The 14,464-nt window shown below is 45.2% G+C and overlaps 1 protein-coding gene across 1 annotated transcript in view; it reads left to right on the forward strand.

The window, feature by feature from the left end:
- Positions 1–14,464, forward strand: part of PNPLA7 (patatin like phospholipase domain containing 7) — a 130,615-nt gene extending 116,151 nt beyond the window's left edge. Inside the window, exons 34-36 of the mRNA XM_062590991.1 lie at positions 4,776–4,860; positions 12,768–12,871; positions 13,565–14,464. Of these exons, the coding sequence (XP_062446975.1) occupies positions 4,776–4,860; positions 12,768–12,871; positions 13,565–13,645 (270 nt within the window). The 3' untranslated portion in view covers positions 13,646–14,464. The remainder of the gene's footprint in view (positions 1–4,775; positions 4,861–12,767; positions 12,872–13,564) is intronic.

Here is a 14,464-nt window from a genome sequence, read left to right on the forward strand (position 1 = left end):
GGTGTAGAGGGCACTGAAGTGCTGCTAGCTGAGCTGCTTTCTGCCCTGAGCATCAGGGTATAGGGTGCAGCTATGCCATAACAGTCCTCTGATAGTCTGTGGTTTCAGGTGATGAGGCATGTTTGTACCAGTTGCATGAACGCACATGTGGACTGCCTCTTTGAGTAACACTAGGCACAAGTAACCTTTTTTGGAATTATTTTTTTATTTATTCTTGCACCTCAAACCTTATGTGGTGCCTGGACATGCTTCTTGCTGCTAGAGGCTGGTCTACCAAGGCAGTGACTCTTTCTCCCATCAATGTAAACCAGCCTCTCTGGCATTTGATCTCAGCCATTACTGGCTGGCCTGCTGTGGCCCAAATACTTCTCAGATGCTTCCAGAAAACTTGAATTGCAGCCTTCCTGTATATGTGTTTTCAGCCAAGAATTAAAATCCCTACAGGGCCTTGGAGTTCTTGTTTTGTTGCTTTTCTTCCTCATTTATTAGAAAAAGGCATTTCATAAAGCTATCATTAAGGTTCTGTGGAAGCTCGCAATGTTGTCGAAGTACTGGATTTCACACACTTTTCCCATTCATTCCCTCTGCTTCAGCACAAACGAATAGTTAATGTGTAGTTTAAATAGCTGGTTATCGCAAATCTACAGGTTACATAGTTGCTATTGCGTTATAGTCACATTAAGATTTCTGCTTAAAAGTAGGATAATATCTCTCGACTTTACAGTTTAAGGACTGAAGTCAGCCTCTGGAGTTGGTTCAGTAACTCTCCATGGGGTAACTGAATTTCTGGGTGTGGAAATTTTAGTTGTTTTTAAGGAACTATTGCCTTTTTGACTTGGGTGCAATATTATAATATATCGGCTTACCATCCTTACCTTCCTTTGAATTCTTTACTGATTTAAAACCCAAGTGCTGCAAAGGCTTTGCGTTTTACCCAGTAATTCATCTTTATCATCTCTTAGAGATTAGGAAGTTAGCAGTAAGGTTAAGTCCTAAAATGGTTGCCAAATGTATCATAACTGCAGAGAGCTTCAATAAGGGAAGTCAATAGGAGTGAAAAATGACATTGAGAATTTGCTGCTCTTCCAGAGATCGGTGGTGAGCACTTTCATTGGAAGAAAGATGGTGTGAGCAAGGGGAGGAGGGCCTTGAAGTACTTGAAGAGCTGTGCATGAGCCCTGCAACAAGCTGTAGAGTTGACTTTGTCTGACGCCCACACCTGAGCTAGTTGCCCCAGACTCCCATTAGTCAGTGGAGAGAAATGAGAGTTTGTCATCTGTGAGTCACTTGATGAGAGGGAATGGCTCTCTTGGGATGAGATGAATGCTACCCTCAGCAATATTGACTTTGAAGGGAGCCAAGGGTGACTGGCACTGATACTTTGAGGAAGATGAATCCCACCCAAACTGATGTGACTGAGGGTGGAATGAGCAAAGAGGAACTGAGTTTTGTGGGAACTTAGTTGGTGATTGGAGTAGCCTGAAAAGCACCAAAACTCAACAGCTTATTTCTTACTGGGAAGATGGCTTAGACTAGGAGTTACATTAGTCTGAGCTGCAGTCAGAAGAAAGATCTTCATTCTGTCTCTTAGGTCTTGTGTTCAGACCAGTTATACCAGTGTGTTTGTAGATGTGTATTAGTAGTCACGCAGAGAAGTGGAGGGGGACTGAGCTATGTGTGGTTAGCAGAAATGATTATATATCCTATTTCATCCTCTAACCTTTATCACCAATTAGTAATAATTTTGAGCATTTTCACTGCTATAATAAATACATGCTTTAAAGAAGTTTGTTTTTGAAAATTGCCCATTACATAGGATCTAATAGTTCAGATTAATGTTTCAGTTAAATTGTGATATTATAGCTGTATATCATGCAAGATTTTGAACATCTGTCACAATCTACCCTGTTTTTTCTGGCACTTAGCTGCTCTGGAGAAAATGTATTATATAGTTATTATAGGCATCACCTGCCATTGCATTTCTAGGTATGTACTTGACGACAAAGCAGAAAGTGCTGATTACTAAGTCACTAAGATTATGAAAATGATGGGTTCAGAAGAATGGCTTGACAAACTGCCCCGGTCACAGAGGAGGTGCTGTCGGCTTTGTGTTCCCCAAGGCTAGACCAAAGTCTAAGTTCTAGACTGTACTTCAAGGACCTAAGAAGTTTTCTAGTGTTGGTCTGAGAAGTCTGGAGTCTAGTGAAAAACATGACTTTTTTTTTTTAATTGGACTTTTTTTTTAGTGGAATAATTTCTACAAAATATCTTGCTATTGCAAGCTCCCACTGGGACGTTTGGCTTTCTTTTTTCTGCCCGAGTCCATTAGTCACTTAAGCCCTTTAGCTTTGCTATCTTCCAGGGTTAACAGCTGATATTTATAACTTGCCTTTCATGAACAAAGGTTTTGATGCTGTGGTATGTTTTAGTTTTTGAGCTATTTTTAGTGTTCAGCATCTTGGGGAGCTGGACTCAGTTTCTTACTCTGTATCTGTATTTTAAGGGTCAAATTTTTACTCTTAAAAACTCAAGATCTTTAAGCATTTAAATATTTCTCCTTCACTTTCAGCAGTCAATCACTATTTATTTTTTTTCAAAAATACAAATACTGAAGATGAGAACAAAGGAGACCTAATGCAGAGTTCACTTGAACAACTCTTTCTTCCCCTGCGCAGACTAATGCAGGGCTGTTAGTTGGATCTCCTCAGGGAAATTTTGTCTATTAAAGTGTTATTCATAGTCAAAGCTAAATATAATCTAACACACTACAATAGTATCTGTCTGTCTTCTCTCATTTATTTAATAAGGATTGTGCCAAAGAGAATAATTTCCTCCTCCTTTGGGGGGGAAAAAAAAACAGCAAAAAGGTCTTGGAGAAGGCTTCACGTGAATCTGAGACACTTGTTTGCTTTGCCTTAACTGATGAAAATACAATTTTGTCCTTTAAAAGTAGCAGGAGAAAGTGTTTAAACATTGAATTCCTTTCGGCCAAGCATCAAACGAATGTGGGAAGACTCTTGGCTTCCCACAAACGGCCTTCCAGCCCCTGTGCTGAGACTTCCAGGTGCTGCTGCCTCATCAAGCGTGCCTCCAATGGGTTACACCTGGAATCAGTTGTACGTCATTAACTGCAACCTGGAGGAGGTGGTCACGCTTGGGGTCATCTTTGTGCTCATTTGTCCTTGCAGCTTTTCTCTGTGAGCAAGTGAGGGGATGCTAGTTTTCTTGAAGCGTCTTTCGGCGATGAGCCACAGGGTTTTGTGATTTTTTTTTTTTTTTTTGGGGGCAATTCATACAGTGCTCCGGTCTTCTGTCCCCTCTGGGCTTAGTCCCTGATCTGTTGTGTGCTCCTAAAGACATCCCGCTACGTGTCTGCCTGAGCACTTGATGCAATTAAACAGCTTGTTCACTTGATAAGCGTCCGTGGTTTAGGAGTACAGGTGACTGCTCTAAATGTTGCTGTCTCTTGTTTGTGGCTAGAGGATGTACGTGTCCCTTGCTTAGTCATATGGTAAGAAATGAAGATGTAGATGCTCTTTTTCTGTCCTGCGAACCAGCCTTCTGCAAAAGTTTCACTGGGACCATTTGGGTCATAAGCTCAAAACGAGGCTGAACTGACTCTTCTCACCCGTTCTTTAATGGTCAAACCCTCTTCTGAGCTTCCTTGCTGCTTCATCTTTTAAAAGGTATATCCTAAGCTACTGCTGTTCTATTCCAGACAGGCTTTTTTTTTTTTTTTTCCAGTTCCCTTTGGGTCTTTCTCTGTCTGCTGCTCCCAGCAGCTCTTTGTCCCGGATCTGCACCCTGCTTCAGCTGTGCAAAACGACATCAAAAGTTTGTTATGGATGAAAAGGTCAGCAGCAAGCAGGCTGCTGCAGCTCTAATAGGCTTCTGCTGCGACCCGCGCGGGGGGCGTGCGATTCACAGGAGCCGTGCTCTCGCCAGAAGAGCGAAGCGTCGCTCACAAAGCCTCGCGGCTGGGAAGGCGCCCTGCTTCGAGCACGTGGGCAGGTCTGAGCGTTTCGCAGAGACACTATCGCAACGGTTCCTCCGGCAGCTCAGCGCCGGTAACGCGTGTCTCCCCCACCCCCCACCCCGGCCTCCCCGTCAGCTCTTCACCTTCTCTCACCTCTGCGGGAGCGTGCCGTTGTGCCGATCGAACATCGCTGCTCCGGAGAAAAGGCGAAGGGTGGCCAGGTGGCCACCTGGTGACCTTGCGCCCAGCCCCGAGGAGGCACGTAGGGCTGCCTCCGCTTCCCCCCTCGCAGCTAAGCATGCGGAAGGACCAAAACGGCTCTTTGGTGCTCGAGTTGGGTTTGATTAGAGGAGAAACTAGAGCAGGCAACTCTTCAAAACAGAGAACTCGCAACCCACTGCTTGAGCGAGACAGAGTAAAAATAGCATGAGTTTATTTAAAAGAGAAATGACAGCAAGAGGGATTTCTCTCTGCAGGCAGGCCATTTACTTTTCTTTGGAGTTTTCTCTACAGTTTCCTAAATTTTTAAAAAAGTTTTCTTACTAGAGCTTTAGCCTCTGTCATTCCATTAGATGTTGCCCAAGTAAATCTCCGTTTGCACTTGGGAATCCCGGCTCTGGCTCAGGATGATTGCTCTGTGAGTTGCTCCCTGAGGAGTAACGGCTTTTGCAGGGAGAATCGTGGAGATTTTCTATATCTGCAGCTTTCTGCCTGTTCAACATCACTTTTATGCAGTCTTGAATCGTTTGGATTTTTGTGTGTATTTGGTAAAGTACATAAAACCTGTGTTGTATTTCAGAATGTGACCTGCCCCAGCACCTCTTTTACGGACCTGGCAGAAATCGTGTCCAGAATCGAGCCGGTGAAAGCGCCCGTGGCGGATGGTGAGTCGGACGATCCGGCCAGCGCTGCGAAAGCCCTGGCTCCCGCACGCAGCGGGAAGGGCACGGCTGCTCCCACCAGGAGCTGCTCGCTCCTCCTGTGCTCCTTTAATTGCTTTCTTTAACATCCTGTGCTGTAAATCGCGGTGTTTCGGCTGGCGGTTGCCCATTAAGGGAGGCAAGAAGCCATGCCAGCAGTTGCACACTGTCTCCCCGCTTCAGCCAGAGCCACTGCCTTGAGATGTACCCTGAACTTGCCCCAAGCCAGACCCTTCCCTGTGCTTTTTCCCACTGCCTTGTCAACAAGGAGGTGGCTGCTGGGTGTTCCCACGGTGGCAAGATGTCCACTGCCAATCCACTACCCTCTGTGCCCCACGGTGGTTTGCTGGTGGGAGTAGTTCCTTGTCAAGATAGCCTAATTTGAGCGGAATAACTCGCATGGGGCAGCTCTTGCAAAGAGGAGCTTTCATTCTTGCTTGCGCTAGTCCTTGTGATAGCCTCTGTCTTCTGTCCCTGCCCTTCAGAACGGGAGGAGGGTGATTTAGAGGCCTGAATGAAGGATGTTTTCCTGCTGTTGTGAAGGATCTGGAGTGAGTCACTGGCTTGATTGCTTTATGTGCACTCCTGCTATTGGGAGCTAATGAGCAATAGGTAACGGCTCCTGGATTTTTGCACAGAGGTACCACACTCCAGCGCCGTGAGGCTTGTGAAGCCCTTGGATGCTTTGTGCCTTAGGCATGCCCTACGGAGCGGTTCCCTGTAAACATTGTAACCCAAAAAGGATCAAAAGAGAGCTTTGCAGGCCTCTAATCTGCAATCGTTTTCCATGTCAGTGCTTTTTATAACCAGTCTCTCCCCTCCCCCCTCCCAAGTCTTGTTCTTGCAAAGGAGAATCTAAAGTTAGCAGCTCTTCCATCTGTGACTCTGTTTGTAGAGATGTCCCTGTGGTAATTTGAAATGCTAATTGCAATCATATGCTTTACAAGGAAAATATTAATCAAATGCGTTTGAAACGGCCATTGGTCATAAGAATGAAGAGTCCATGTAACATGGTTATTTAAGACGTCGGCATTGAGGCCTGTTGCGACTTAACCAGTGTTCTGTGACAGGTATTTCTCCATTATAGTTTCTGGTTATTTGCCCTTGTTAAGATTTCTCTTCTGCTGGATTAAGGCCATGAAACATGAATAAGTAACAGTACAGTGGCATATCTTTCAAAAAAAGAGATCTGGCAGCTTTTACTCTAAGACAGGCCTGTGCATGGGATACTTAAGACAGAATGGGCAAGTGCCATGTGCCCCTCTCAAATGCCCAAATCTTTTCATCGTTGCAACCCCAGAGGAGGGCAGGAGAGAATTATGCATATGGGCAATGTGGCTTGAAGGCCCTTTAAAGTGTATGTTGTGGTTGATGCCATGCCATACCTGCAGGGACCTTGCCTATCTTTTTGGTGGGCGGTGGCTATAAAGCCATTCCTCTGGATACAGTGTCACCATGGTGCCTCTGGGATGACATTGCTCTTATTGGAGAAGTGTCTAGAGCATTAGGCAACTACCTTGCCCATTATCGAGGGAGGCAGCCTTTATCAAGGCAAGCTTACATGTGATATGAGCTGCTCCCCTGGCCCTGGCCTTGTGAACATCAAACGGTATCTCATGTGTTGATGAGCCCTTGGATTTATCCACTATGGGTGAAGGATACTGGATGTTGGTGAAGATGGTCCGACTGCTTATGTCCCATGTAAGTGAAAAGACAGGGTGCTTCTTGGTAGCCCATGTATGAAATGGCACTGTTGAGGAAGAAGATGAAACTTCTCTCTCTAGAAGGGATTTCCAGGGAGAGATCTCAAACCTCAGGGATTTGGAAATGCTCTGCCTGTCTGGATAGCATACTGCAAGTTGTAGGCTAGACAGAGAAAAGGTATCAGTAATTTTGTTCTAAGAATGGAAACAAAAATTGTATTCTGATGGGTTATAAAACTCGAGTGAAGAAAGAAAATGCAAGCGCAGGAAAGGAAAGGCTCTGACCAGCAGAGGCTGACAGAGTCTCCAAACCTGAAGCCATATCCTCTTTAGGAGGAAAAGGAGTGGAGTTTCCTCTTCACTCTTGAGCAAACTGGTAAGAATAATTTAAAACAACGACAACAACAAAGTTTCATCCATCAGGATGAGCTGAGTACAAGGACGTTCCCAGAAAGAAGTCACAAAAACTGTGTTAGACCCAGCATATGTGTATACTGCAAATGAACACATAGAAGAGCACATGTAGGAAAACAGAAGCTTGTTTTCACAGTTGAGACACTGCAGTATCTGCAACTGCATTTCAGTTCTTCATAACACTTTCTCAACCAGCATTTTTTTGTCTTTTTTCAATGTAATTGCATTTTGCACAGCTGTGGCCTTGGCTGGTAGAACACAGATGCCATCCTTTCATGGAGGCTCAGCCTCATCCCGGGTCACATTCTCATCAGTAAGGGATTTCTGAGGATCTAAGTCATGCAAACTCTTGGAAAATTTCCTGCAGCAGGTTTCATTTTCCCATATATTAGGCTGTCCCTGCTGCCAGCTTTCATGGTGTTGTATAAGGTAGCATACTCAGTGCATGCGATGAGTGAAGGACTAGCTCACCCTCAACATCTTTACTGCTTGAAAAATAATTTTATTGAAAAGGTCTAATGCACCTTAGATTGTGGTGAGCTACTAGATTCCCTGAGTAACATAAAAATTTATTTGGTTACTGAAATGGAAATCCTCTAGCCACACAACATCGATTTTCCTCAAATTAACAATGTCTGTAGAAATTGGGCTATAGAAGAAATGCTAAAAGCTATAGAATCACAAAGCAGAGATTTTGCATGAGGAATAGTTGTGTGATCTTCCTATTGTGAACATACTACTCAGAGTTGCAGAATCACAGAGTGGTTGAGGTTGGAATTCCTCTAGTCCAAGCCCACCCCTGCTCAAGCAAGATCACCTAGAGCATATTAGACAAGATATGTCCAGGCAGGTTTTGGATATCTCCAGAGTACACTGCACAGTCTCTCTGGGCAACCTGTTCCAGTGCTCTGTCACCCTCACAATAAAGAAGTTTTTCCTCATATTCAGATGGAACTTCTTGTGTTTCAGTTTGTGCCTGTTGCCTCTTTTCTTGTCACTGTCTCCATCTTCTTGACACCCTTTCTTAAGAAATTTGTAGACATTGATAAGATCCCCTACCACTATTCTCTTCAGGCTAAACTGGCCCACCTCTCGGAGCCTTTCCTCGTAGGGGAGATGCTCTGGTCCTCTGATCATATTCATAGCCCTGTGCTGGACTCTCTCCACTAGCTCCATGTCTCTCTTGTACTGGGGAGCCCAGAACTGGATGCAGTACTCGAGATGAGGCCTCACCAGGGCTGAGTAGAGGGGCAGGATCACCTCCCTCCACCTGCTGGCAGCACTCTTCCTAATGCAGCCCAGGAGACCATTGGCCTCCTTGGCCACAAGGGCACATTGCTGGCTCATGGTTAACTTATTGCCCACCAGGACTCCCAGGTCCTTCTCTGCAGAGCTGGTTTCCCTGCAGGTCAGCCCCCAGGCTGTACTGGTGCATGGTGTTATTCTTCCCTAGGTGCAGGACCCTGCGCTTGCCCTTGTTGAACCTCGTAAGATTCCTCTCTGCCCAACTCTCCAGCCTGTCCAGGTCTCTCTGAATGGCAGCACGGCCGTCTGGTGTATCAGCTTGCTGGGTACTATCAGCAAACTCGCTGAGGAGGCACTCTGTCCCTTCATTCCATCATTACTGAATAAATTGAACAAGACCAGGCCCAAAACTGATCCCTGGGGGACGCTGCTAGCTACAGGTCTCTGCACTGCTGATCACAATCCTCTGAGCACTGCCGTTCAACCAGCTCTTAATCCACCTCACTGGCCAATCATCTCACCTGCACTTCCTGAGCAGGTAGACAACATCCACTGCTCTCCCCTCTTCTACCCAGCCAGTCATTCCATCATAGAAGGCTATCAGATGGATTAAGCAGGATCTTTTTCCTTAGTGAATCCATGGTGACTACTCCTGGTGACTTCCTTTTCTTCCACATGCTAGCCAGGATGACCTGTTCCATCACCCCTCCAGGGATGGACATGAGGCTGACTGGCCTGTAGTTTCCTGGGTCCTCCTTCTTGCCCTTTTTGAAGACTGGAGTAACACTGGCTTTCTTCCAGTCCTCAGGCACCTCTCCAGTTATGCATGACCTTTCAAAGATGATGGAGAGTGGCCTGGCAACAACATCTGCCAGCTCCCTCAGTGCTCATGGGTGCATCCCATCTGGGCCCATGGATTTGTGGATGTCAATTTTGCCTAAAAAATCTCTACTCCCTCCACCAATCCTTTGGGTTCCTTTCCATGGCATAATCTCTTCTTCGCTAAATCCTTGAGGTCAAGAACATCACCTTTTTGTGATGGCAGCAGCTAGCACATTCCCAAGTGCTTTAAATATAGTAAACGCCATCAACCAGTTGCTCTTATGACAGCCTGCCTGTAGATCTGCTTGCTACTAGCTACTTGATTAATTTTGCTCATTTCCAAATTGAAGTGCTTGAACGTTGCTACCTTGGCCAGAACACTAAGACCTTGGTCCTACTTGAAGCTTCTGGGAGCGTGTTGTTGCATGAGTGAGCGACGCCCTCCAGGGGTTGCGGCCACAGTGGGCTTAGCCCCAACGGTCTGCGTCAAGAGGGACTGTGCAAGATGTGGTTTAGGGAGAGCAGGTGAGAGCATGTTGTGTCCTGCTTTCCCCTCGTAGTCCTCAAGCATCTAGGCTCATTATGTGAAGGATGTGAGAAGGGACGTCACTCCCTTCTCTCAGCCTATCTGTTTATAGATCTGTTAAATGCTAAGCAGAGCTTGCAAAATGGAAGTGTTTGGTTTTGATTTTGGTAAGTTTGGATGGAGCTGCAAACTGCTTGCTGTTGTTTGTGCTATCTGTTGCTGTTCAGGTGAGTTTCCAGCTTCTCTAGTGCTTTTTTTTTTCAAAGGTTATCAGTAGTATTTTTGGTAAAAGCTAGCAATGAGTCTCTGAACCACAGAAGAAAAAATGACCAAATGTCTCTAGTGCTAATGTTCTAGCAGTTGGTTGTAGTTACCGTGTTAGAATAAAATGCTGTGGAACAGACTGTACTGTTGTCTTCAGCATGGAGCAGATGCTATTGACTGTTCCAAAAAGAGAAATACTTAATCAAGGATCTAATTTAAACACAAACCATTTTCTTCACTGCTGAGCTGAAAAACAGGTATTTCTTCTCGTTTATTGTACAAATCTTTATCCTTTTGATGTATCATCTACTTTAATTTGTGTGGCATGTTACCTGGGATGCCAGACTCTGACATGTTATGGAATCTCCTTTAAGAACAAGGGGGTCTCCATGTAACAGTGGTCTGCATGGTTATTAAAAGCTTTAAAATTGACATGTGATCCTGAGGTTGCATACTTCATAGACACCTCTGCTGGTCTTTGTAAGGGCCTGCTGTCCAGCAGCTGATTGCAGGCTGTTTGTCTATGCCGTTATTAAATGAAGCCCTCATCATCAGGTACCTACTTCTCAGGACACCATGAGTGACACAGGGCACCATACAGCTGAGGATTCCAGGGCTCAGCAACTCAGAGCAAACCTGAACTAACTCACAAGAATGGCAGAAAACCAGTTTAACACTAAAATTATTTTCTGTTACTTTCATGCATTGAATTGCATTCTGAAAAAATGAGTACCAGAAACCATACAAGCGAAGGGCGACCACCTTTCAGACGTGCTTTGTTTTGCTGCGTGCATGCCTTGGTTTCAGGCTCGGTTGGGATGGCGCTCTGCAGTGGCTGCTGGAGCACTCTGCAGTGCATCGAGACCAAGGATAGGCGTCTGCACTAGCACAGTTTATCGATGGGTGACTATTGAGCTGTTGTGGAACAGAGTTGATCGGGGTAGCAAGTTACTCTCTTGTCTGCTTTCTAGACCTAAAGTGCGGGAAGATGCATTGACTCCGCACTGCAGAGTCATCCCATTCCTTGGGAGTGGGCGGAGATGCTCAGAACAGGGGACTGGGGCTCGGTGGCATGTTCTGCTGCTGACTTCTGTGCTTCATTTCGCTTGGCTTTGTCCTGGCAAAGGGATCAGAGAGTAATGGAGTTAAAAGCTTTGATTCAGCATGGAAGGTGCTCAGGCAACTACAACAGAATATACAAAGGTGAGCATAGTGGAAGGGGGGGGAAGCAAACAAGTAAAGGTCAATATGGGCATATTAAAATGGCAAAACCCAAGAATTTACCGAAGGTAAACAGATTCCTGAGGAAACTGATACCCTCGAGAGGTTGATAGAAAACCTAAGTAGAAATGAAGCTACAAATACATTTGAATTGAAGGTCCAAAGAGCTAGACATAAGAAATGGGCGTGAAATGGAAGAAGCAAGAAGGTATGTGGCAAAGGTGTTAAATTGTTTCATTTTCTTACTCTTCATTGCTGGAGTTGCTGTAGTGGCAACTCCTATCTATGCCTATCAGGTGGTAACAAGGGAAGGATGCTGAGCAAGAGGCTCAAGTGGGAGTTTCTAGAGCAAATTAATAAATTAAACCCCTTTCCCCCCCCCCCCCCGGACTGGACAGTGCATCCGAAAGCTATTGGAGAGTTTAAGTGCAAGAGTGATGTTGGTGGCAGGGGTGCTCTTAGCATCTCTCAGTGCAGTGGCTTTGCCAGAGGTCTGTGTGATAGTTAACATTGCATTTAACTTAATAACTGGCACTAGAAATCTTTGGCTTTTGAGCCATCAGAAACAAGTGATTGTAAAGGAGTTGGTAAAATTGTGATTCTAAAGTACTGAATCTGCTATCACCTTTCACCTCACATCTGAGACCTGGGTGCATCTCTACAGCCAGACATTGAAAAGGCCTTTTGCTGGGTTTTTCCCTTTAATCTGACCTCGCTCTATTAGCTGTAAACAGATCTTTCACCATCCCAGCGAATAGTCGGGCCAGGGAAAATGAAGTGGAGGACCCCGCATGTTCAGTCTGCTAGGAGATGCTTGAAATGAGATGCTGTGCACAGTAGACGGTGCAGCCCTTCATTACAGAGTGTCCCTTGCTTTTAGAAGTTGGAGGTACTGATGCTGAGCTGGGCTTTATGGGGAAGCGTAAACATTTATTTATTCGCTTGAGCAGAAAAGCTGCTCTTCAGGTCTGAAATAGAAGCAATGCTGTTAAGACATAGATGAATGCAGAGGACAGGTTCTTGAGTTTCCCTTGGTTATGGTAATCCTCTAGATTACTGAAGAGAGCAGGTGACTGTACCTTTTGCAGAGAAGGGGAGTGTAAATGTCACCATCCCCTGTGGACCAGAGCTTGAGACACATAATTATCATCTCTGCAGGGGTGAAGGCTTCGCATCAGGAAGAATTCATCATCTCCCTGTAAGTCTCTATTTCCAGGGAATCTATGACTGAAATGTCCAGGAAGGTTAGAATTTGTAGATTGTAGGCATGTCTTTTGAGGGTATTTCACCGATTTTATCTGGATTGATGGAGAGAGACAGACCAACTATGTTGCAAAAAGGATTCATCACTAAGTGGGAACATTTCCCTGTCTACAGGATTTGGATTGAGTCAGGCTGGGCAGCAGACACCCACCACAATAACATGGACAGGTTGTACCTCACTGCTTTTGCTCTGGGTTCTTTAGACTTTGGAGGGCTCTGGGACACCACTTCACATGCAGGGTGCAGTTTGTACATTTAAGTAGTCCCAGTTCACTGAGCTGCTGAGAGTTCGCTAGCAGTCACTTCACCCTAGTTGGACACTCAGTGGGGACAGCCATCATGATTCTGCTTCTAGCTTTTTCTGTCTCTCTGACTGCTAGTTAAAAATCATTGTTTTTCTCTCCTCTCTTTAGATGAGTCAGACTACCAGACTGAGTATGAGGAGGAAATTCTGGACAGCCAGAAGGATGATTATATTAATTTCCTAAGCAACCAGGTTGAAGAAGACTCTGACTCGGTACGAGCTGCACTGGAAATGGGCTGTGACTGTGTCGTTGTCGAGTCCTGTGTGAATCGTGTGGGGTGGGTATAAGGCACAGGTGTGTTGGGAAGGATTATTGACAGAAGCGCCTGGAAGACATTTGCTAAGGAGGACTGTGCAGAAATAAATTGACTTGTTGCACAGTAGTGATGTTCAATGACAGATGCTCGCCCTATGCAGGTAAGCAGTCAAAGGAGCTGTCTCATGTGGCAAGAAGTGACCATGTCCTGGGAAAAACAACGTGGCTTCCTGGCCTTGCTAGCAAGATAGATAGGGGTTGGAGAACCTAAGGTACAATGAGAGGCTTAGGGAGCTGGTTTGTTCAGCCTGGAGAGAGACTGCAAGGATGGGATCTGACCGCTGCCTCCTCCTGTCTGTTGGGTGAGTATAGAGAAGACAGAGGAAGGTGCCTGCCTTGGGTAGCTGCCACTGTGAGGATGTAAGGTGGCTTTGGTGTTTTGAGCAGGGAGCTGGAGTGATGGTTGCAGCCAGTCACTTTCCTGGTTGCATTTAAAGACTTTGGGCTGATCTTTGACAGGTAATAGTTGGTGGACAGAGAAAAGGTGGAGTGGAGGAGGCCAGATTTTATTCAGCTCACAGAGGAAGCAGAAGAATGAGTTTGTGCTTTCTCTCTCTCTTTTTTTTTTTTTTTTCTTTTTTTTCCTTCAGGATGAAGATGTACAAATAAGACGGCGCAAAAATCTCCCCAGTCTGGACTGCCAGGCAAGCAGCACAGGAGAGCCAGGCTAGCACTCAGAAGAGAGTCTGACCTTTCTGGCTGATAGCTGTATCACATTTGTACTGACAGCAGCCATTTTTATTTATTTTCATACACATACACATACATAATTAAAAACAAAACAATGTCTAGTTGCAGTTAAGCAAACTTTTGTCCTTCTCCAAGCTGTGCAGGCAGCTGAATGACCTAAGCACAAATATCTCCATAGCACCCAAGTCCCTGTAACTCTTGGACCTCTTGTGAAGGGTGGCTAAGCTGCCTTTGTGCCATACTCCTTTGTACAGATGCCAGCATGAGTGGCAATTTATTAATCACTCTGAGACTGGCAGAGTGGACGTGTGCTGGGAACGTGCAGTCAAACGCTGCCTTGATTTTTGCTGCCATATGTTTTAGTTGTTGTTTTTTGCTGTGAAGGCTCTAAGAAGAACTGAACATCCTGCAACTTACTGTGTGTCCGTTGTTGAAAAGGCTCCAAGCATCAATGTTAAAGAGAAAAAGAGAGGAAAGGTGTTTGTGGATCACAGTAGTAGGTTGCTTTCTTTTCATATGGATCAGATAACTGTGTAATTAACTCCTCAGTGACTTTCAACCAGCTGCTTGTGAGCGGTGCTGTGACAGGAGCAAGTCTGAATATATTTCACTTGGATGATTGGGAAATCCAAACATGACAAATCAATTAATGTGAACACTAACTATAGATTCTGTATGCTCAAGCCATCAGTGGGAACATCTACTGATGGATCATACAGCTGGTATTTGCCAGGCAGTTCCAGAGTCAGTATGTAGCTGGTATTTGGCTGATGAAATAAAATGATTCTGCTGGATTGAAA

The sequence above is a fragment of the Rhea pennata genome, chromosome 18 (genome assembly GCF_028389875.1).
Source record: "Rhea pennata isolate bPtePen1 chromosome 18, bPtePen1.pri, whole genome shotgun sequence".
Classification (NCBI taxonomy): domain Eukaryota; kingdom Metazoa; phylum Chordata; class Aves; order Rheiformes; family Rheidae; genus Rhea; species Rhea pennata.